General features: G+C 43.9%; 1 protein-coding gene across 1 annotated transcript in view; it reads right to left on the bottom strand.

Annotated features, from left to right (window-relative positions):
- Nucleotides 1-3,975: 3,975 nt before the first annotated feature.
- LOC123994679 (synapsin-3-like) overlaps nucleotides 3,976-25,293 on the bottom strand; it is a 143,338-nt gene continuing 122,020 nt past the window's right edge. The window contains exons 9-14 of the mRNA XM_046297577.1: nucleotides 24,661-24,735; nucleotides 24,274-24,376; nucleotides 9,850-9,981; nucleotides 9,632-9,662; nucleotides 9,312-9,474; nucleotides 3,976-6,324 (exon numbers count right to left, since the gene is read on the bottom strand). Coding sequence (XP_046153533.1) covers nucleotides 6,201-6,324; nucleotides 9,312-9,474; nucleotides 9,632-9,662; nucleotides 9,850-9,981; nucleotides 24,274-24,376; nucleotides 24,661-24,735 — 628 coding nt within the window. The 3' untranslated portion in view covers nucleotides 3,976-6,200. The remainder of the gene's footprint in view (nucleotides 6,325-9,311; nucleotides 9,475-9,631; nucleotides 9,663-9,849; nucleotides 9,982-24,273; nucleotides 24,377-24,660; nucleotides 24,736-25,293) is intronic.

Below are 25,293 nucleotides of genomic sequence, written 5' to 3' on the forward strand. Positions count from 1 at the left end.
GGTCCCAAAAAGAGACGGAGGGTTTCGACTTATTCTGGACCTCCGCAACCTCAATGGGTACTTAAAGGTACTGAGGTTCCACATGCTGTCCCCAGCCCGCGTGTTGCAGGCCGTGTCCAGGGACCAGTGGTTTGTGACGCTGGACCTGAGGGATGTGTATTTCCATGTTCCTGTTCACCCTGCTCATTGGCAGTACTTCTGATTTGCTTTCGAAGGGAGGGCTTACGAATTCCCGGTACTTCCCTTCGGCCTCTCCTTGGCACCATGCACTTTCACAAAGTGCATGGACGCTGACCTGGCACCTCTCACGTCCCGATGGTTGTTGATCCTCAATTGCCTGGACGATTGGCTGATCTCTGCCCCAACCAGGACCCAGGTCCTGTCAGACAGAGACATGCTCCTGACCCACATCAGCGGGCTGGGTATTACTGTAAACAACAAGAAGAGTCGTCTGACGCCAACCCAGAGGGTGGCCTTCATTGGCATGGAACTGGACTCAGTCTTCATGAGAGTTGCCAGCCCACCAGAAGGTTTCAGGCGATCTTATCTTGCCTTGACCACTTTCGGGAGGGGCAGATGGTATCCTTCCTAACCTGCCAACGCCTGTTGGGCTTGCTGACGGCGGCCTGGTTGTTGATTCCCCTGGGCCTGCTCCATCTCCGGCCTCTTCAATGGTGGTTCAACTCCCACCGGCTGCACCCGAAGCGCCACCATTACCGCCCTCTGCGGGGGACCGCACAGTGCCTCGGGGCATTGTTGAGGGGACCCTGTCACTCCTTTCTCTCAGGTGGGGTGGAGATGCTGAGGATGTGTTTCTGGAATCTGGTCAGCACAGACGCCTCCCAGTTCGGCTGGGGGGGTGCGACCAAGGGCAGGTCGGCCAGCGGCTGTTGGCTACCCCCTTGGAGCGGCAGGCACATCAATACACTGGAGCTCCGAGCTGTACTGCTGGCCCTGCAATCTTTCCTTCCACACCTGAAGGGAATACATGTCCTGGTGAGAATGGACAACACCACAGTGGTGGCTTACATCAATCATCAGGGTGGACTGAGGTCGCAACGCCTCCATCTTATGGCACGGGAGCTCCTTCTCTGGGCTCAGGGAGTCTAGCGTCTCTATGCACAGCGCACGTACCTGGCATCCTGAATGTGGCAGCGGATATGCGGTCAAAGGAGGGCCCCCCACCTTGGGACTGGAGCCTACCTCCCCAGGTGGTGCAGCACCTGTGGGACAAGTTTGGGAGGGCACAAGTGGACCTGTTTGCCTCCCTGGACTATGCGCTCTGCCCCCTGTGGTACTCCATGTCCGAGCCATCGGGGCTTCTTAAGGACATTCAGAGACTTGTCCCGAAGCCACTGCTGCGTTGTCTTATCTGTGTGCTTAGGGTCATTGTCCTGTTGGAAGGTGAACCTTCGCCCCAGTCTGATGTCCTGAGCGCTCTGGAGCAGTTTTTCATCAAGGATCTCTCTTTACTTTGCCCCGTTCATCTTTGCCTCGATCCTGACTAGTCTCCCGGTCCCTGCCGCTGAAAAACATCCCCACAGCATGATGCTGCCACCACCATGCTTCACCGTAGGGATTGTGCCAGGTTTCCTCCAGACCTGACGCTTGGCATTCATGCCAAATAGTTCCAATATTGGATTCATCAGATCAGAGAATCTTGTTTCTCATGGTCTGAGAGTCATTAAGTGGCTTTTGGCAAACTCCAATTAGTATTTGGTAGCATTGCCTTTAAATTGTTTAACTTGGGTCAAATGTTTTGGGTAGCCTTCCACAAGCTTCCCACAATAAGTTGGGTGAATTTTGGCCCATTCCTCCTGACAAAGCTGGTGTAACTGAGTCAGGTTTGTAGGCCTCTTTGCTCGCACACACTTTTTTAGTTCTGCCCACAAATGTTCTATAGGATTGAGATCAGAGCTTTGTGATGGCCAATCTAATACATTGACTTTGTTGTCCTTAAGCCATTTTTCCACAACTTTGGAAGTATGCTTGGGGTCATAGTCCATTTGGAAGACCCATTTGCGACCAAGCTTTAACTTCCTTAATGATGAGTACGATCTTTGTCCCCATGTGCAGTTGCAAACCGTAGTCTGTTTTTTTATGGCAGTTCTGGAGCAGTGGCTTCTTCCTTGCTGAGCGGGCTTTCAGGTTATGTCGATATAGGACTTGTTTTACTGTGGATATAGATACTTTTGTACCTGTTTCCTCCAGCATCTTCACAAGGTCCTTTGCTGTTGTTCTGGGATTGATTTGCACTTTTTGCACCAAAGTACGTTCATCTCTAGGAGACAGAACGCGTCTCCTTCCTGAGCGGTATGGCGGCTACGTGGTCCCATGGTGTCTATACTTGCGTACTATTGTTTGTACAGATGAACGTGGTACCTTCAGGCGTTTGGAAATTGCTCCCAAGGATGAACCAGACTTGTATTGGTCTACAATTTTTTGTCTTGTCTGATTTCTTTGGATTTTCCCATGATGTAAAGAAAAGAAGGTAGGCATTGAAATATATCCACAGGTACACCTCCAGTTGACTCAAATTATGTCAATTAGCCTATCAGAAGTTTCTAAAGCCATGACATAATTTAATAAACATTCCATCACAGGTATTTTATAAAGAATACCATATATCCCTTACAGAGGCCAGTCAAATAACTCTGTGGCCTTACGTCATCACCTTTAATGATGATTTACTTATGAGTGACATGCACAGGCAGTCCCTTTGTCTCCACCCTGGCACTCTAAAACTCCGAATTGGACTGTGAGGATGCAGTTCTAATTTCTACACATTCCACAACTATGAGGGTGAAACCATGGTATGGGTTCTTTCAGCACCTAATATTCATATATGCCACCTCACACTAGTCACCTGCAACCGAGGAGCTAGAGGTCATGTTCATTATATGGAGTGCACTAAAACGAGTGCTTTGACTAAAAAGGAATCTCCTTACAGAGACTGAGGCCAGTGTAATGTTACTCAGCTGATATGTACAGGTACGTTTTTAATCCTGTTTTTAATCCTCGTCTAAACTAAAGCTGTGGATCAAGAGCTTTAGATCCGTCACAGAACACTCGCCTGAGGGACATTAACTTTATCACTCACTTACTCACCTCTGAACCATCCAGATCATAAGAAAACGATTTGTTCTGGAATGGGCCCGGGCTGTTGCCAAACCCCTACGCCAGGGATTCCGTAGTGCCGCATACACTACCTTTTTCAAATGTGTTTAACCAACTTTGAAGACCAGGTGGGTTTTAGTTTAGGCAAACCACTGAACTGGGTCCGGTTTCCCAAAAGCAGCTTAAGGCTAAGTTCTGTGTTAGAACCATAGGATCTTATGGTTCTGAAATGAATATAGCCTCAAGATGCTTTTGTGAAACCGGGCCCTGATCAATTAAGTAGTTAAGTGTGGTGTAGTGCCGTAGGCACAGCATTTTTTTATTTACTACATTAAAAAAAATGTATCCCGGAGTGCTGGAGGCCGGAGAGTTTTTGGATTATCAGTAAATTAGTTCTGTGCTTCTTAGGGAAGTCAGAGGACTCACAGTAACAGCCTTAAATGGAGAAGACTTGTCTGTGATCAGACACCCGCACTGAAATCTATGAAACTTCTTCAAATGGGACTTCAGTAACAGAAAGAGGGTTGGTGGTAGTTAATAAAGTTTTATGCTTTAAATAGAAAGTGACAGACAGTCAGAGACAACGGAAAGTGGCAATAATTCCAATGTTGTCATAAATTGGTTGGTGGGCACTCACCTTGTAAATCCTCTGTGTTCTATGAGTTTCACATCCTGAAGATCACGTGTCAGGGTATTTCTTATGACAAAGACAATGGGGACACGATGCTATGCATTCTACACTACCTGAGATGGAGAATGGGATATTACACGGTTGTATAACAGGGGTTTATAATCATCGCTACCCAGCACTCTACGCTGCTTTGTCAACACGACAAATACAAGACTTACCACCGTAAGTGTAATAAAATATGTCACTTTTAATAAAAACTGAACAAAGAAACAAAACAATGTTACAATGACTTGCATTAATAACACAAACACACATTATGCATCGCACACTTCAGACATTATAAGCAGCCAGACAACAGCAATTATTTACATGTCGTTGTTCCACCAGAGGCACACCGGGGGTCAGTTTTCATGCCACACTTATGTCAATAACACACAGGGGGGGGGGGACACACAATGCCTTCCAGCAGATGCTCACCATACGAGGACACGTGACGGTAAGTTCTGTTGGATGGGAAATAAGAGAGGAGGACGGCTATTCAACGGTGGTGTCGATGACTTTCTGAGCATCTGTTGAATGGCATTGGGCCCACTTTAATAAACACATGGCCATTGCCGTTAACTATAATGGCTATTGCCGTTCAATTCTTCATTGCAATGACATGTAAATCGTGATATGAAAACCCATGTCATATTCATTTAGTTATTGACTGTAGATAGCAGACTCATCTATGGGTGTATTGCCTTTTACTAACAGAGAATAACTACTTGAGAGACAGCACAGTACATCAACTTTACTGTATGGATGTTAGGATTCAAATTGTAGGATTACATGCAGACACACAGATTAGGTCAAATGAAAAGCAATTCCTTTTTTTTTGTCTTAATTTCACCCACTCCAGAGTATTAGTGGTAACTACTAGTAGCATCACAGCTTGCTGGAATTGAGGTAGTTACTAGGTGACCTCATCACCACTCAATTCTGAATTTCTTCAGTAGTTAATTAACATCATTTGCTTACTGAAATGGTCAATTAACAAATGAGTAAATAAATCACAATGGATGTGTGGCACCCAAATATGGAGGTGTGGCATTCACAAGTTTACAGCATTATACCATGTACACTATAAGTCATCACTAGTAGAAGCAACATGATTGAATTCTTAGAAGCACAACTAACACTCACAGTGATAACGAGTAAACATTTTGATTTATCAACATCAAGATTTTCAGTGAATCATAGTTTTGTTATGGCTTTTCATAGTAGTCGGTACTTTGAATTGTAGAAGCATTTCACATTTAACAGAGACAAAATATTTCAAACACACAGGTTTTAAAATACAATTACATAATTTGGTCCATTTTGATAATAATACCTTACTATGATTGGCATATATGTTCAGGACAATAAATACAGTTTGAAAGTGAAAAGACAATCTTAATAATTGTTAAATGTATTTAAATCAAGTTGGAGAGCAAGATTCATTTCACCCATATTGCTGATAGTGCGACTTGAAGTGCATTTACTAAAAATAAAGTATGGGGACAAAGTATGGGGACAATGGGGACAATGGGACCAGTCAAAAATTATACCTTAAACAGAAAATCAATTTGGGCGCAGAGACTTAAAATGTTTGCACTTAAAGTCAAAAGAATAAACTAGACAGTCATGTGATTCGTCTGTCCTTCTCTATTATAATGTGATGGGGGGGGGAATCAAATGCCCAAAATTTTAAAAATAGTTCATAGCGCTATTTACATGAGATAGTTCATAAAGCTTAGAACTTAGGGAAGAATTGTCTGTGATGGAAGACTTAAGATAATATTTCCCCCTCGTAAAATTGCAAATTGACAGGTACAGTATATAGCCTAAACTAGTTTGACCTAATACAAGGAATTTTAATCAAAAATCACTTTGGTAATCAAATGCCAAAGCAAAATCACAAATAATTATATAGTAACTAAATCAGCCAATCAATATGGCAATAGTATTTCTGTGAAATGAGACTGGCAAGATGCTAAGCATTGCTGGTGAACCGAGCTCATACACTATTATGGGTCATTTCTAAATACTACGATATATCCTTTATCTTCCAAAGTATATCAACATCCTTGAAGTTGATAAACGCATTATGACCAAAACAAAAGAATGAATCAGATGATGAACATTTGATGAAATGACAAACAGAATGCAAACTGACATCTAAACTACACCAACCAAGCAGTACAAGATGAACTATAACCCAATTTATTATTTTTGTTATTTGACGGATGATTCTGAGAGGTGGATGCTCTCTACCTGCCATTTATGGATAAGAACAGAAAGTTGGAAGTGGTGGACAGGAAGCTTCGACTGAGCGCGCTCTGTAACAGATGGGTAGCTTGGAGCTCTTCTGGAGGCCCATGGCTTAATGGCTGATAGTAGGCGGATGGATATGAGGAGTCTGTTGCAGTTAGTCGGAGAAGAGGCTGGCGAAGGACTGGCGCAGGCTGCGGATGGTCTCTGCCTTGGCCTCGTCGTCCGTGGCGTTCCCTTTCAGGGTCTCAGTGAAGGTGTTGGTGAGCGACTGGGATTTGCTGCAAGGCGCGAAAGTGAGAATGAGGCTGAGGCTTGAGGGGCATGCAAGATGGAGGATGGTGGATGTATGTGCGTGTATGTTTGCGTGCATTCGTGTGTGAAGAGGGGCGAGGGGATCATATTCGGACAACTTTGCTACTGCAGTTTGATCAACAGAGGCTGGCCAACAGCACATACAACAGGGAATAAACTAGTGCACTTTGCTCTCTAAGGCCAACTAGATTTGGACAAAGGAGCTTAATCTTAGAAGAGACGTGTTCATGTGTATTATAGCAAAGCCAACGACTGTCAGCTTGGACAGAAATACAGTCAAACTTTAGTTGTGTATCCGAGCCATGAGGTAAACTGGGCAATGGTTGTGGAGAAATCTAGTTGTAAATTGCCCTACAGACAACCCCTTTGTCATGTACAGCCAATCCACGTTGAACTAGGGAGTTACGAGAGAATCAAAACTCACTTTTAACACATATTATCTGAAGGGGTGGCTGGAGCTGAGCATCCTGCAAATGCAGGCCATTTATTAACAGCCGTTAAACAGGAACAAATGTGGGCATGTCAGAGACTATAATAGAGTATTTCTGTAAACAGGAAGTGTCGAGCGACAGGAGCGGTAAAATCTCTATACAAAGTCTCCATCTAGCAGCCATTTGTGGCATCTGCACAGATCTGTTCCAAGTAGATATATTCCTAGTTTTACCCAGAAAGTAAATATTTTAATGAAACGACGACAGTTTAAGGTTTTCACAGAACTTTTACTAGAGATCTTGTACTTAGCACAGTAGAGTTCTTTACTATTCTAATTAAGCAATAAGCCCCGAGGAGGTGTGGTATATGGCCAACATATGAAATTCTAAACTGGGTGGTTTGAGCCAAGAATGCTGATTGGCTGAAAGCCGTGGTACATTTACATTTACATTTAAGTCATTTAGCAGACGCTCTTATCCAGAGCGACTTACAAATTGGTGCATTCACCTTATGACATCCAGTGGAACAGTCACTTTACAATAGTGCATCTAAATCTTAAGGGGGGGGTGAGAGGGATTACTTATCCTATCCTAGGTACATCACATCGTATACCACGGGTATGACCAATTTGTTTCTTTTTTTTACTGTTCTAATTACGTTGGTAACCAGTTTATAAAAACAATAAGGCACCTTGGGGATTTGTGGTACAGTGCCTTGCGAAAGTATTCGGCCCCCTTGAACTTTGCGACCTTTTGCCACATTTCAGGCTTCAAACATAAAGATATAAAACTGTATTTTTTTGTGAAGAATCAACAACAAGTGGGACACAATCATGAAGTGGAACGACATTTATTGGATATTTCAAACTTTTTTAACAAATCAAAGACTGAAAAATTGGGCGTGCAAAATGATTCAGCCCCCTTAAGTTAATACTTTGCAGCGCCACCTTTTGCTGCGATTACAGCTGTAAGTCCCTTGGGGTATGTCTCTATCAGTTTTGCACATTGAGAGACTGAAGTTTTTTCCCATTCCTCTTTGCAAAACAGCTCGAGTTCAGTGAGGTTGGATGGAGAGCATTTGTGAACAGCAGTTTTCAGTTCTTTCCACAGATTCTCGATTGGATTCAGGTCTGGACTTTGACTTGGCCATTCTAACACCTGGATATGTTTATTTTTGAACCATGCCATTGTAGATTTTGCTTTATGTTTTGGATCATTGTCTTGTTGGAAGACAAATCTCCATCCCAGTCTCAGGTCTTTTGCAGACTCCATCAGGTTTTCTTCCAGAATGGTCCTGTATTTGGCTCCATCCATCTTCCCATCAATTTTAACCATTTTCCCTGTCCCTGCTGAAGAAAAGCAGGCCCGAACCATGATGCTGCCACCACCAATGTTTGACAGTGGGGATGGTGTGTTCAGGGTGTTGCTTTTACGCCAAACATAACGTTTTGCATTGTTGCCAAAAAGTTCAATTTTGGTTTCATCTGACCAGAGCACCTTCTTCCACATGTTTGGTGTGTCTCCCAGGTGGCTTGTGGCAAACTTTAAACGACACTTTTGATGGATATCTTTAAGAAATGGCTTTCTTCTTGCCACTCTTCCATAAGGGCCAGATTTGTGCAATATACGACTGACTGTTGTCCTATGGACAGAGTCTCCCACCTCAGCTGTAGATCTCTGCAGTTCATCTAGAGTGATCATGGGCCTCTTGGCTGCATCTGTGATCAGTCTTCTCCTTGTATGAGCTGAAAGTTAAGAAGGACGGCCAGTTCTTGGTAGATTTGCAGTGGTCTGATATTCCTTCCATTTCAATATTATCGCTTGCACAGTGGTCCTTGGGATGTTTAAAGCTTGGGAAATGTTTTTGTATCCAAATCCAGCGTGTGTTCCTTGTTCTTCATGATGCTCTCTGCGCTTTTAACGGACCTCTGAGACTATCACAGTGCAGGTGCATTTATACGGAGACTTGATTACACACAGGTGGATTGTATTTATCATCATTAGTCATTTAGGTCAACATTGGATCATTCAGAGATCCTCACTGAACTTCTGGAGAGAGTTTGCTGCACTGAAAGTAAAGGGGCTGAATAATTTTGCACGCCCAACTTTTCAGTTTTTGATTTGTTAAAAAAGTTTGAAATATCCAATAAGTGTCGTTCCACTTCATGATTGTGCCCCACTTGTTGTTGATTCTTCACAAAAATGTACAGTTTTATATCTTTATGTTTGAAGCCTGAAATGTGGCAAAAGGTCGCAAAGTTCAAGGGGGCCGAATACTTTCGCAAGTCACTGTATATGGCCAACATACCATGATGGCAAAGGGCTGTATCCAGGCACTCAGAGTTGAGTCGTGCTTAAGAACAGCCCTCAGCCGTGTTATATTGGCCATATACCACACCCCCCCCCATACCTTATTGCTTAATTATATTTTTCTGTTAAGTTAATATTCGTATTACACACCAATGTTAACATCAGCTATGACCATGGAGATGAGATTTAAGGCACTTGATGCGTTGACTTACTTCAGTTGAGGAGGTTGTTTCTGGGAGCAGGGGCCGGTGGCAACGGGAGGTGGGATGGGTCCGGGCTGGAAGGCCTGGCTGGGAGAGGTGTTAGCTGAGCGGGCTCGCTGAGGAGAACCCTGGGCTGACTGGGAGGGAGAACTAGAGCCAGAGCGATGCCCACCTGCAGAGCAAACACGCACTCGTGTTTTGTCTTAGAGACTCAAGGCACTACTATGTGTATTTCTCAACACTTATCATAATGTTCATATTCACCACAACAACAATCAAATGTTGTAGCAATCAAACTGGTGATAAGATGTCGATGGAGGTCTCTTTACCTTGGGCCCTTCTTGGCTGGGTCGTCTGTGGCTGTGAAATGAAAGGCATTGAAAATGGACAGTAATAGTGCATGATGCATGGTTGGTTTGATATACTCTCTACACAAGGGCTTATTTGAAGCAATTCTTCATTACTTCTGAGATCAAATCTAGATAATAAATTCAAGTGCAAATCCATAATAGTGTTACACTCTGGAGAGGAGGTGAAAGAGATTTACCTTCACAGCGATGGGCTGTGGTGTGTTGATCCCGAGCAGCACGCTGCACATCTTATTGATCACTAGATCAGTGATCAGCTGCCTGTCCTCCTCCACGTGCTCACCAATCAGAGGCATGGAACTGTCCATCACCTAGATGACACAGGAGAGGTACACCAATCAGAGTGAAGAACAACTACACGGACAGTATTGGCAGGGATTCTCGACTGAGTCAATGCTAGTAAATGGGAAATTCACTGTAAATCCATTCAATGTGATTGACGTCATTCTTGCCACTAGAGAGCAGTATTGGAATATCTTATTTGAGCAGCTATGCCTGATGAAGATGATGGTGAGGGGGTGAAATTCACTGCAGTTTTGATGTTAGAGCACAGTGACTACTGATATGTGTAAATGTCTATACTATAGTGTATACTACACTATACTGTACTATAGTACTATAGGCATAAACATGAGAGATGTGACTTATTGATGTGACATATTATTACATCAAATACATCACAATATTCAACATAATCAACATAAACTTTCCCCACCGTAGCATTTCAACTCACAACACATGTGCTTTGTTTGAAACCATCTCCGCAAAGCATGTGGCTCTCCACCAATCCACCAGCCATGCTTTCCTCTGCATGAGAGGGTCGTGCCAATGCCACGCCAAATGAGAACCAAAACAAACAGAGGAAAGCCTGTTTCACAGGCTGAGGGAGAAAACAGAGGGAACACTGCCAGCAGAATGCATGTGTCATGTCCCCAGAGTGGTATCAGGCCACTGCACGCATTGTGGCCAGAGCAAACTGTAAACAGACAGAACTCCTTTTATCCATGTGCCCCATGTACACAGTGTACACAGGCGAGTGTCTGTCTGTATGCGTGCGTGCATGTGATGTGTGCGTGTGTGTGTGTGTGTGTGTGTGTGTGTGTGTGTGTGTGTGTGTGTGTGTGTGTGTGTGTGTGTGTGTGCGTGTGTGCGTGTGTGCGTGTGTGCGTGTGTGCGTGTGTGCGTGTGTGCGTGTGTGCGTGTGAGTGTGTGCGTGTGAGCGTGTGCGTGTGCGCGTGTGTGCGCGTGCGTGCGTGTGTGTGTTAGTGTGCGTGTGTGCAGCTGGGAGTTGGGTAGAAGGAAGAGAACTGGGCAGGTGATGAGCCTGGCAGTGTGGCCCCTTAGTCATAACTAGTGGTGTAAAGTACATAAGTAAAAAATACTTGAAAGTACTACTTAAGTCGTTTTTTGGGGTATCTGTACTTTATAATTTTTTAAATTTGTACTTTTACTTCACTACATTCCGGAAGAAAATTATGTACATTTTACTCCACACATTTTCCCTGACACCCAAAAGCACTTATGTCTAAGTGTTGGCGCGTACCCCTGGCTATCTGTAAACAAAAAAACAAGAAAATGATGAAGTATGGTTTGTTTAATATAAGGAATTTGAAATTATTTATAATTGTCCTTTTACTTTTGATACTTAAGTATATTTAGCAATAATATTTACTTTTGATAATTGAGTATATTTAAAACCAAATACTTCTGGACTTTTACTCAAGTATTATTTCACTGGATGACTTTCCGTTTTACATGAGTCATTTTCTACTAAGGTATCTTTTACTTTTAATCAAGTATGACAATTGGGTACTTTTTCCACCACTGGCCATAACCATAAGGGGCTGGGACTGACTGAGCCCTGGAGGACTGGCAGCTGCAGCCGGGACCCACTGCAAGCCAGGAGCCACTTCAAACGTGGTGCAGTGGCAGCCAGAGTACCGGTTACACCCTGGTGATTTATTGGGATATATAGACTCATCTAGCAGATGACAAGGCTGCAGTTAGTTGCCCTTTAGTATTAGAACATAGAGGAGAGGTGTTGTTTTCCCCCTCTTTCATTGGGCTGCACAGTGTTCTCTGCTGCTGGTCTGTACACTGTATTCTGGGATGGAAAGATTAAGGGTTGGAAATGGTGCAGTCTGTACTCGGGATGGGCAGTACAGAAACTCAACAAGAGGCTACTGTTGTTTGTTTACTTTAGCTAAATAATTTCTATGATGGTGTGTAATGTTTTTTTTTATGTGGAATGGCAAGTGCCCAGTGCATGCCCAAGTATGTGTGCCAAAAATTCTCACACAGATGTTGTTGAACTATTCGTGCAAACGATTTCAGTTGAATACAGCTTGATGATAATAATACATATACATACTTATATAGCGCTTTTTTCAAGGACCCAAAGTCGCTTCACAATCATGGAAATGGAAAAAGAAAAGCAACAGGAGACAAATCAAAACATCAGACGAAACAAGACATGAATAAAGAGAGGGGTGGGCTCAAAGAGGGGAGCGGTTGGGATTTGGATATGAACCCGGTGTAGGGTAAGGGGTAGGGTAAGGGTTAGGTGCTGCTCAGTATGGTGACGAGAGGAGTGTCTTGGTAGTATATTTCGTTGCTTGTACGGGTGCGTGGAGGGGCAAGCCTTAAGGGTAGGCCTTGTCAAAGAGGTCAGGCTTTAGGAGAGACTGAAAGATAGTAATGGACTCTGAGTCATGGATGGCTGGAGAGAGGGAGTTCCAGAGCCTAAGAGCAACCCTGGAGAAGGCCCTGTCACTGATGTGCTGCCAGGACTTGGTGTGGGTGAGGAGAGTTTTGAACCTTATGGAGGGAGCTTGAGTTGATGCTGGAGGGTTGTGAGATGCAGTCGTCAAGACGGGAGGAGACGAATGCACGTATGAGAGTTTCAGTGGCAGGACGGGAGAAGGAAGATCTGACTTTGGCAATGTTGCGGAGGTGAAAGAATGATGTTTTGACAGTCTGTCTTATGTGGTGGTCAAATGAAAGGTTGGAGTCCAGGATGGCACCAAGGTTTCGTGCATGGAGGGAGGGAGAGACAGTGGTGTCGTCAATGGTGAGGGTGAGGTTGCCAACTTTGGTGAGGGTGGAGGAGGAGTTCTGTTTTATCACTGTTGAGCTTAAGGCAGTGTTGTTTTTATTGCAGAGAGGCAGGATTCAATGTGGGTCAGAGGTGGTTTGAGGAGGGATTTGGTGCTGAGGTATATCTGGGTGTCATCGGCATAGCAGTGGAAGTCAAGGTTGAAGTGACAGAGGATCTGACCAAGGGGGAGGATGTCGATGAGGAAGAGTAAGGGACCCGGCACAGAGCCCTGGGGGACACCCTCTATAACTGCAGCTGAGTCTGAAGTGTGGCCATTGAGGGAGATGTAGTGGTTCCAGTTTATGAGGTATGATTGTAGAGAGCAGAACCCTCAACAAATAATAGCAACATCATATTTAGTGCTGTCAAATTTGAGTATAATGACGTCCTTAGATATGGAAAGCATGAAAGCCTGTTTGCAGATAAAGGAAGAGGTCCCAATTAATTTCCTAAGAGATTAAGGTTATATCCTATATGCCATGAGTTATATGTGTAGACCTACCTACAGTGCCTTCGGAAAGTATTCAGACCCCTTTACTTTTTCCACATTTTGTTAAGTTACAGCCTTATTGTAAAATAGATTAAATACATTTTCCTCATAATCTACACACATTAACCCATAATGACTAAGTGAAAACAGGATTTTAGATTTTTTTGCAAATGTATTAAAAATAAAACACAGATACCTTATTTACATACGTATTAAGACACTTTGCTATGAGACTTGCAATTGAGCTCAGGTGCATCCTGTTTTCATTGATCATTCTTGAGATGTTTCTACAACTTGATTGGAGTCACCCTGTGGTATATTCAATTGATTGGATATGATTTGGAAAGGCACACACCTGTCTATATAAGGTCCCACAGTTGACAGTATGTCAGAGCAAAAACCAAGCCATGAGGTCGAAGGAATTGTTCGTAGAGCCACGATACAGGATTTTTGTCGAGGCACAGATCTGGGGAAGGGTACCAAAACATTTCTGCAGCATTGAAGGTTCCCAAGAACACAGTGTCCTCCATCATTCTTAAATGGAAGAGGTTTGGAACCACCAAGACTCTTCCTAGAGCTGGCCACCCGGCCAAACTGAGCAATCGGGGGAGAAGGGCCTTGGTCAGGGAGGTGACGAATAACCCAAACTGATGATCACTCTGACAGAGTTCCAGAGTTCCTCTGTGGAGATGGGAGAACCTTCCAGAAGGACAACCATCTTTGCAACACTCCACCAATCAGGCCTTTATGGTATAGTGGCCAGGCGGAGGCTTGGAGTTTGCCAAAAGGCACCTAAAGGACTTTCAGACCATGAGAAACAAGATTCTCTGGTCTGATGAAACCAAGATTGAACAAAGTACTGAGTATAGGGTCTGAATATTTATGTGATATTTCCATTTTGATTTTTAATACATTTGCAGAAAACAAACATTTTTTCTATTATTTTTGCTTTGTCATTATGGGGTATCGTGTGTAGATTGATGAGGGGGAAAAAAAACAATTTAATAAATTTTAGAATAAGGCTGTAACAAAAAGGCACTGTATGTTAAAACAAATGTACACAAAAAATACAGTTAAACATAACACAGTGTATAAACCTGTTACAATCGGATCAGGCCAACCCTGCTCTAGTTCTACTGGGTGTTTCAGTCAAATAGTCTGGGTAGCCATTTGATTATGTGTTCGAGAGTCTTATGGCTTGGGGGTAGAAGCTGTTTAGAAGCCTCTTGGACCTAGACTTGGTGCCGCTTGCCGTGTGGTAGCAGAGAGAACAGTCTATTACTAGGGTGGCTGGAGTCTTTGACAATTTGTATGGCCTTCCTCTGACATTGCCTAGTATAGAGGTCCTGGATGGCAGGAAGCTTGGCCCCAGTGATGTACTAGGCTGTTTTCACTACCCTCTGTAGTGCCTTGCGGTCGGAGGCTGAGCAGTTGCCATACCAGGCAGTGATGCAGCCAGTCAGGATGTTCTCGATGTTGCAGCTGTAGAACCTTTTGAGGATCTGAGGACCCATGCTACATCTTTTCAGTCTTCTGGGGGGGGGGATAGGTTTTGTCGTTCTCTCTTCACGACTGTCTTGGTGTCCTTGGACCATGTTAGTTTGTTGGCGATGTGGACACCAAGGAACTTGAAGCTGTCAATCTGCTACACTGCAGCCCCGCCGATGACAATGGGGATGTGTTCAGCCCTCTTTTTCCTGTAGTCCACAATCATCTTTGTCTTGATCACGTTGAGGGAGAGGTTGTTGTCCTGGCACCACACGGCCAGGTCACTGACCTCCTCCCTATAGGCTGTCTCATCGTTGTCGGTGATCAGGCCTACCACTGTTGTCATCAGCAAACATAATGATGGTTTTGGATTCGTGCCTGGCCGTGCAGTCATGAGTGAACATGGAGTACAGGATGTGACTAAGCACGCACCCCTGAGGGGCCCCTGTGTTGAGGATCAGCGAGGCGGATGTGTTGTTACCTAACCTTACCACCTGGGGGTGGAAGTCCAGGACCTCCTAACCTTACCACCCGTCAGAAATTCCAGGATCCAGTTGCAGAGGGAGGTGTATAGTCCCAGTGTCCTTAGCTTAATGATGAGCTTTGAGGGCACTATGGTGTTGAACGCTGAGCTGTAGTCAATTAATAGCATTCTCACATAGGTGTTCCTTTTGTCCAGGTGGGAAAAGGGCAGTGTTGAGTGCAATAGAGATTGCAACATCTGTGGATCTTTTGGAACGGTATGCATATTGGAGTGTGTCTAGGGTTTCTGGGATAATGGTGTTGATGTGAGCCATGACCAGCCTTTCAGAGCACTCCATGGCTACAGACGTGAGTGCTACGGGTCGGTAGTCATTTAGGCAGGTTACCTTAGTGTTCTTGGGCACAAGCACTATGGTGGTCTGCTTAAAAAATGTTGTTATTACAGACTCGGACAGGGAGAGGTTGAAAATGTCAGTGAAGACACTTGCCAGTTGATCAGCGCATGCTCGCAGTGACACGTACTGGCAATCCCTCTGGCCCTGCGGCCTTGCGAATTTTTACCTATTTAAAGGTCTTACTCACATTGGCTTCGGAGAGCGTGATCACACAGTCTTTCAGAACAGCTGGTGCTCTCATGCATATTTCAGTGTTATTTGCCTCGAAGCGAGTAGTTTAGCTCGTCCTGTAGCCTCGTGTCATTGGGCAGCTCTCGGCTGGGCTTCCCTTTGTAGTCTGTAATGGTTTGCAAGCCCTGCCACATCCGATGAGCGTCAGAGCCGGTGTAGTACGATTCGGGTCTTGGTCTTGTATGGACGCTTTGCCTGTTTGATGGTTCGTCGGAGGACATAGCGGAATTTCTTATAAGCTTCCGGGTTAGAGTCGTGCTCCTTGAAAGCGGCAGCTCTAGCCTTTAGCTCAGTGCAGATGTTGCTTGTAATCCATGGCTTCTGGTTGGGGTATGTACATACGGTAACTGTGGGGACGACGTCATCGATGCACTTATTGATGAAGCCAGTGACTGATGTGGTGTCAATGCCATCGGAGGAATCCCGGGAACATATTCCAGTCTGTGCTAGCAAAACAGTCCTGTACCTTAGCATCTGCTTCATCATAGTCACTGGTACTTCCTGCTTTCATTTTTGCTTGTAAGCAGGGATCAGGAGGATAGAATTATGGTCAGATTTGCCAAATGCAGGGCGAGCGAGAGCTTTGTACACGTAAAGGTGGTGCAGAGTTTTTTTTCTCCTCTGGTTGCACATTTAACATGCTGAAAGAAATTTGGTAAAACGGATTTAAATTTCCATGCATTAAAGTCTCCGGTCACTAGGAGCTACGCCTCTGGGATAGCGTTTCCTTGTTTTCTTATGGCGCAATGCAACTCTTTCAATGCTGTCTTAGTGCCAGCCTCTGACTGTGGTGGTATGTTAACAGCTACAAAAAATACATATGAAAACTCACTAGGTAGATAGGGTGGTCTACAGCTTATCATGAGATACTCTACCTCATGCGAGCAATAGCTCAAGACTTCCTTAGAAATCGTGCACCAGCTCTTTTTCATAAAAATACATAGTCCGCCGTCCCTTGTCTAACCAGACCCCGCTGTTCTATCCTTATATTTGATTGTCACTCTCTCTCTCTCTCTCAGTATATCAGCCATGTGAATCCGTTTCGCAGCTTATCATATGTCATGCATCTCCAATGCAGCCATATGCCTACAGTCTGATGACATTACTGGCCTTATGGGCATCTGTCATTTGAAGCAGAGAATAGCTAAACTCACACATGTTGAGATATGTTCTTAATTTAAAATGATACCAGTAGATAATGTATATGAGGCAAACCATATACCAGATGCCTTTTAAGTACTGACGTGTACAATTGTTAAGTATAAATCCAACCCTTGTAATTTAGTAGGTGCAGTATGAAAATAAGAAGATGGCAATTAGGTTACAGGAGATGAGCATTACGGGTCAAATTTTACGAGGTTCATTTTATTTGATTCATTTTCACAATGTTGCTTGCAAAATTATTGCAGTTGTTCCTATAGCTTTATTGACCCTGGATAAGCTAGCGACTGGGCCAACACTGCTAACCTTTTAGGTCAATAATATTCTGTTTTTAGTAACATTTTGTTGGCTTTATAATCGTGAGAGAAAGAGACCTAGCTAGTAGCTAGCGAGTTAGTTATACCTAGGAAGCTTACAAGGTTAGTTGACTTTTCTCAAAACAAACTGTCACACCCTGATCTGTTTCACCTGTCCTTGTGCATGTCTCCACCCCCCTCCACGTGTCACCCATCTTCCCCACTTATCCCCTGGGTATTTATACCTGTGTTTTCTGTCTGTCTGTGCCAGTTCGTCTTGTTTGTTCAAACCTACTAGCGTTTTGTGTCTCAGCTCCTGCCTTTTCCAGTTTCTCTTTTCTCGCCCTCCTGGTTTTGACCCCTGCCTGTCCTGACTCTGAGCCCACCTGCCTGATCACTCTGCCTGCCCCTGACCACTCTGCCTGCCCCTGACCACTCTGCCTGCCCCTGACCCTGATCCTGCCTGCCATCCTGTACCTTGGCCCCACTTCTCTGGATTATCGACTCCTGCCTGCCTTGACCTGACGTTTGCCTCCCCCTGTTGTTACTATAAACATTGTTACTTCTACACAGTCTGCACTTGGGTCTTGAAACCTGATACAAACCTCATTGTGGCTAGCTACGTCTTGTCCCTCATACTAGCCTTTATAGCCAAATAACACTTCAGAAAACACATCTAAATATTGATATGGCCAGCACTGTAGACCATTTCTCCCCCATTGCTGCAGCTTTAGCTCATATTAAAAGAACAGCGAAATGCTGTGAAAACCAGTGTGCCACAAACGTTCTAAAATGATTTGTCACCAGTGCTTGTTTTGTTGATTTTTTTTGTCCTCATAACTGTAACTCTATTTCTGCCATGGAACTTCACCAGGCTTCCTGGAATAAACATAGATACAGACTAGAAATGTTTTAACTATATACTTTTCTTTGAGAAGCTTACATTAAATTGCCACTCCATTGCTTCCATTCACCTTGTCACAAGGGGATTTATGGCTGATTTAAGATGAAATCGTCAACCCTGTGACTTTATTTGGCACTGAATAGGCACTTACTATAGTCATTTATGTATTTAACCTCGAGATCTGAAAGCATGTTTTTATGAAATTGTTCTTGCTCTGTGACAAAATGTTTAAAAATGTTTTTAAAAGTTACACTCAAAAGGCACCGAATTAATGGAATGACCCACATGTTGAGATCAGTACCAGTGGATTCTATATGAAGCGAATGTAAACACCCATTACTTTTCATTAATGGGAAGTGTCACCATTTTTTTTAAATTTCACCTTTATTTAACCAGGTAGGCCAGTTGAGAACAAGTTCTCATTTACAACTACGACCTGGCACCATGTGTAATGTCTGTCTGGAACACAAACAGGTTCCCACTGCCAGGAGCGTGCAATATTGCTATGTTACCATTCACACTAATTAAATGCCACCAAGTCGAGGGGTGTGTATAATTTGGTGGTTTCTTATAAAAACATGTGCTTTTTACATATCCCAACTCCCCCTGAGACACCCTCGGAGAGTGGGGTCACGGCCAAGGTCAGCCATTAACAACAGCAACCCTGGAGTAATTAAGGTTCAGTGCCTTGCTCAAGGGCACAGACAGATTTTTCACCTCGTCGCCTCTGGAATCCAAACTAACGACCTTTCCAGTTACTGGCAAAACGCTCTAACCGCTAGGTTACCTGCCGCCACGCCACAGTGTGTGTGTGTGTGTGTGTGTGTGTGTGTGTGTGTGTGTGTGTGTGTGTGTGTGTGTGTGTGTGTGTGTGTGTGTGTGTGTGTGTGTGTGTGTGTGTGTGTGTGTGTGTGTGTGTGTGTGTGTGTGTGCGTGCGTGCGTGCGTGCGTGCGTGCGTGCGTGCGTGCGTGCGTGCGTGTGTGTAGAACTCTCCTTGTCACAGAACATTGTTTCGTGACTGTGTCACTGCTGCGATCACAGTCTGTCTCAGACCTCTAAGACCGGTGTGTCACACACACATTGATTATAAGTCCCTTCCTACAATGGGAAGAGAGAAAGAGGATGACAGATGGGTAGGTGGGAGGCTGGCCTCCACCCTAGAGAGAAAGAGGATGACAGATGGGTAGGTGGGAGGCTGGCCTCCACCCTAGAAACATCAGGCTAAGAGAGAATGTTGACGCATGTTAGAGAGCAAGCTAAATATGGACATCTCAGAGCACCGGGCCGAGAGGTCATTTTACATCTAACTGCCCACGAGGGGACTGCACATAAACACACCACATTGGAGAGATGCGTGTGTGTGATCTGAGATGACGATGCAGATCGGAAATACCCTTCTTAAGCATTTTGAAAACTGTTTATGTGAATGAGTAAAAGCTCAGACATTTTGGGGTCTCATCAGTAATCTCTCAAGGTTAAAGGTCATTCAAAGCAAAACTGGTTTCGGTTCCTGTACGAGAACATTCCTGTTGTTTTACCGGTTTTAATATAAACCCATTACAAAGTGTTTATCTCATTTTATCTAACATTCATGAGTGTTTCTAACTTCCACTGCTGTACATGGACATGGTAATGTGTTTAGAGGAAAAGCACAGAGGAGTCCATTGTATACTAGTCCTTAATTTCCTCCTTTCAGTGGTACAGTGAGTTTAATGGCTTATATTTAATAAGGACCGTTGAAGAATGCCAGAAAATGTGTTTTGGACAAAGTTATACTGTGGTAGATACATGACACAATAGCCTATAGTACACCATATCACAGACAGGTTAGCACCGAAATGATGTCTAATCACCCTCTGCAACTGGAAAAGTCTAATGATTTATGGAATGCAACCAAGAAAAGTAGGTTAAATTGGCATAGTAAATCAATTCTGTTGTGTTTTCCATGAGATCAAAAGTATAGGTAACACCTGCTTTATGAAATAAATTAACACTGGGAACAGAACTATTCATCAAAAACAGTGGCTTACAAATGGGTTCCGCTTGGCCTGCTGCACCAGGGACAGTTACTCACAACAGCTGGCAGTCAGTTGCACTGTAAATCAACTGTGCAGGTGTGCAGCAAACACACACACACACACACAGGTGCAAGCTAGCACACATAAGCATGCATATGCACACACGCACACAGACACGTGCGCGCGAGCACACACACACATGCGCAAGCACACACGCACCCCTCTGAATTGTCTCGATTGTCCAATCCACACACACTCTCACACAACCAGCTCTTTCCTCTTCCTCCTACCCCACCCCTTCTTCTTGCCACCGGTCGGTCCATACACTGCCCTGTGAGAGGAGATAAACCAGGCTTGTCTGGAGGAAACGAGACGCTGGGCCGGTTATGAGAGATGGAGCTACCTAAGCACTGAGACGGCTGCACTACGTCATGTTTTTACCAGTCCCAATACAGTACGTCAGGTCAGGACCATGCACGTATCTCAGTCTGCCGAAGCTTCTTTTTGCCCTGTCTGTATATGTGTGTGTGTGTGCATGCGTGCGTGCCTGCGTTTCTTCGCTTGTCCAATAACGTCAGGTTAGGGCAATGCAGTTATCTCTGTGTATTGTGCGTGGTTGTAGCTATAGGCCTTGTCTGCAGTCAATGTGAGCTAAGTGGAACAACAGGAAGTGCCTGGTCGGTGTAACGGTGCATCTGCTCCTTTTAAACAGATGTGTTCTACAGCAACAAGTGTTCACCATGCCGTGCTGCCCAGCAGCCCAATGTAAACCCAGCCAGAGGTTGAGATGGAGCTACCTAAGCACTGAGACGAACTAGCTGCACTACGTCATGTTTTTACCAGTCCCAATACAGTACGTCAGGTCAGGACCATGCACGTATCTCAGTCTGCCGAAGCTTCTTTTTGCCCTGTCTGTATATGTGTGTGTGTGTGCATGCGTACATTTTTAAACAGATGGGTTTATTGGTGTTAAAATATACCAGTTATGCTATTTTGGACCACCAGGCTGCTGATGTCATGCAGCCTGTTGTTTTTGTGTTTATACTTTTTCATAACGACAAGACAAGTTTGATGTCGGACGACAGTAGAATGTTCATGATGTCACTGCGACAACAGTCTACAGACATGTCGATAGACGTAGTAAAAACCAGCCGTTAGTCTTGACATCTTTGGTTGTTTAGTACACTACCGTGCTCACTCTGTTTAGCACATGACCTCACATGTGAATCCTTCAAAAGATGGGTGGGGCTAAGGCTTAAGATGGTGTGTAAGATGCTGAATGGCTGTAGACAAAGAAGAGGCCTCCAGTAGAAGTACCAAAACATTCAAGGGCTATTTTCTCAAAAGTGGGGTTCGCAAGTTGATCAACTTTCAAAGCAGAATTACTTTCCCACTGTTCCTCAACTGTAGTGTATGATAAAACTTTGAAAGTTTTCACATTTTGTTGTGTTACAAAGTGGAATTGAAATAAATTTAAATGTAAATGTTGTAAAAAATTAAATAACTCAAATAGTAATTGCATAGGTATTCACCCCCTTTGTCTAGGCAAGCCTAAATTAGTGCAAAAGTTCAATTTGGCTTAACAAATCACATAGTAAGTTATATGGACTCAAACTGTGTGAAATATTTTTTTCATGACTTCCCCTTCCTCTGTCCTCCATACTGTACATACAACATCCGTAAGTTCCCTCAGTCAAGTATTGAATTTCAAGCACAGATTCAACTACAAAGACCAGGGAGCTTATTGAAAGCCTCATAAAGAATGGCAGTGATTGGTAGATTGGTACCAATAACAAATAAGACATACACAGACATCAAAGACGCAGTCCTCCTTCTGAACTGAGCTGCAGGAAGGAAACTGCTTAGGGATGTCACCATGAGGCCATTGACTGAGTATGGATCAACAACATTGTAATGACCCCACAATAAAGTGAGAAGAAAAATACAAATATACTGAATAAAAATGTTGGAAAAATATTCCAAAACATGCTTATGTATAGGGGCGGCAGGTAGCCTAGTGGTCAGAGTGTCGGACTAGTAACCGAAAGGCTGCAAGATTGGCTCCCTCGAGCTGACAAGGTAAAAATCTGTCGTTCTGCCCCTGAACGAGGCAGTTAACCCACTGTTCCTAGGCCGTCATTGAAAATAAGAATTTGTTCTTAACTGACTTGCCTATTTAAATACAGGTCAAATAAAAGTATGCAACAAGGCACTAAAGTAATACTACAGAAAAATACAGTAAAGGAATGCACTTTTTGGCCTACAGGAAATGCAAAGCCTTATGTTTGAGGCAAATCCAACACAAGACATCACTGGGTAACTGCCTCCTTATTTTCAAGCATGGTGGTTGCTGCATCATGATATGGGTGTACTTGACATTGGTAAAGACTGGGGAGTTTTTCAGGATGAAAAAAAAACAGGATGGAGTTAAGCACAAGTATATTCCTAGAGGAAAACCTGCTTCAGTCTGCTTTACACCAGATACTGGGAAAGGAATTCACCTTTCGGCAGGACAATAACCTACAACACAAAGCCAAATCTACACTGGAGTTGCTTACCAAGAAGACAGTGAATGTTCCTGAGTGGTCAAGTTACAGTTTTGACTTCAATCTGCTTGAAAATCTATGGCAAGACTTGAAAATTGCTGAATAGCCATGACCCCAAAACACGTTGACAGAGCTTGAAGAATTTTGAAAAAAATGATGGGCAAAGATTGCACATTGCAGGTGTGCAAAGCTCTTAATAAAAAAAAGTGTCTCAGGGGGTGAATACTTATCTAATCAAGGTATATTGGTGTTTTATTTTTCATTCATCTTTTTGTTTACCTTGACATAGTATATTGTGTAGATTGTTGACGAAAAATAACAATTAAATACATTGTACCGCAACTGATTCCAATGATAAGATCTCTGTTTCTCAGTATGTCTGTGTCTATCTGACCCTTGAGTTTCACAGGTTTGAATACACACGGTCCTCCCCACAGAACAAAACACTATATTTGATCTCTATGGTCCTCCCTAAATCTTCTCCTCAGTTCTGCAATTTGAACCAACTGAGGAAAACAAAATGTTTCCTCAGGTATCTATGACTTCAGACAGGCAGACAGGCAGACAGACAGACAGACAGACAGACAGACAGACAGGCAGGCAGGCAGACAGGCAGGCAGGCAGGCAGGCAGACAGACAGACAGACAGACAGACAGACAGACAGACAGACAGACAGACAGACAGACAGACAGACAGACAGACAGACAGACAGACAGACAGACAGACAGACAGACAGACAGACAGACATGCAGACATGCAGACATGCAGACATGACAGACAGACAGACAGACAGACAGACAGACAGACAGACAGACAGACAGACAGACAGACAGACAGACAGACAGACAGACAGACAGACAGACAGACAGACAGACAAACATGCAGACAAACATGCAGACAAACATGCAGACAAACATGCAGACAGACAGTCAGCGTGGGCAGCCGGCGAGCCGTGCCTTTGTATGAATTCCGACAGCCGTGTTTAGTCTAACGGCGTAATCATTCTTTCATTGCTCTGACTCGGACTAATCATGCCTGATCTATCCCGACTGCGCCCTCGTCCTCCACCATCGCCCGCCAAACTCTTGTCTGTCAATGCAATCTATTACTTCATGATGACTTTGAAAATGATATCGCCCACCAGAGAAATGTGATTTAATAAACATGTTTCTGGACTCGACATGATCTTTCATCGCCATCCATTGTTACTCACGCCCTGTTTATTATGACTCATCCAATTCAAACGTGGTTAGCATTCATGGTGAACACCACGTGTTGCCGGAACATCCTTCAGAATATTTGATAACTACAATTTACCTCGAGCTGTACGTAGTCTGGCAAATATTATATTAGGAACACATACAGTGATCATGATATGAGATATGTCTTGTGTTTTTTTGTCGTTGTTTTTTGACCCTGAAAGAGAAGGCCTAAGAGATACTGTGTCATTTTCTTAGACAGAACTTGCTACGACATGCTGAGAATCAACTGACCTCGATAATGTAGTCGTTGCCATCTTTCCCGTGGACGGCTTTCACAGCACAGATGTCAAGGCCCCCGAACATCTCGGCACAGGAGTCCACCCACGCACGATATCTGGAACACAGTGACATCCACAACTGTCATTGTCAACTACAAAACAGACCTGGGCAGTGAAAAACAACTTTTGCTAACCTGAAGGGCTTGTATGACATATTTGAAACCCTCAGGTTTGTTCGTTTTTATCACTCCTGCACCTGCACTTTTCACTTGCCTTCTAAACTCCCATCACATTGTCTTGTAATTACTTGTGTGCACATTAATAAACACAGTAATACATCTTTAAGCTTTCAGAATGTCTCATAACAAGGCTTATCTGTTATGTCTATAGGCCGGCTTACCTGTCTGTCATAGCGATCTGTTCCAGCATGGCTGAGCCTGTGTTAGCCTTCCAGTTACCTGAGATGGACGTCCTCCTAGAAAAGGTGAGATCAAATCAAAGAGAAAATCAAGGAAATGAATCAGGCATTCAGCTATTCTCTGGACCGGAATGGAAAGCAATGGTCAGCTAGCTTAGTCATTGTGTTTTTGTAGTTCAACGGAAGACCCTGGGGGAAGGGGGGGGGGGTCTGTTATCGTTGAATTCTACACTGATGACGATTGCAATGTACGCCTATATTATGTTTGTGTAACGGTCGGTTGGAGACCTGCTTTCATGACTGGTGCCGAGGAAATAAGTGGAGATAAGGAGGTAAATTCCACTCGTTTTAGTCAGGCAATAATTGTTCGGATTGAGAGACGTGAAAGTAGAAAGGGCGTAGATTCACACTGTCATTGTTACTGTGCATGGTGTTTTACATTTATTGCAAAGGTCTGTTGTTGAGGGTGCTGTTGAGCATTTGAAATTGAAGTGGCTGGTTACTCAGAGAAGATTATATTAGTTCAAACTGAGATTGAGACTATAAGGCTGAACTTGCCCAGTGGTCACAGCCACGTCGGCTGATCCTGTCACTTCCCTCTGGGGAGACAGAATG

This window comes from Oncorhynchus gorbuscha, linkage group LG14, assembly GCF_021184085.1.
Source record: "Oncorhynchus gorbuscha isolate QuinsamMale2020 ecotype Even-year linkage group LG14, OgorEven_v1.0, whole genome shotgun sequence".
NCBI classification, from domain to species: domain Eukaryota; kingdom Metazoa; phylum Chordata; class Actinopteri; order Salmoniformes; family Salmonidae; genus Oncorhynchus; species Oncorhynchus gorbuscha.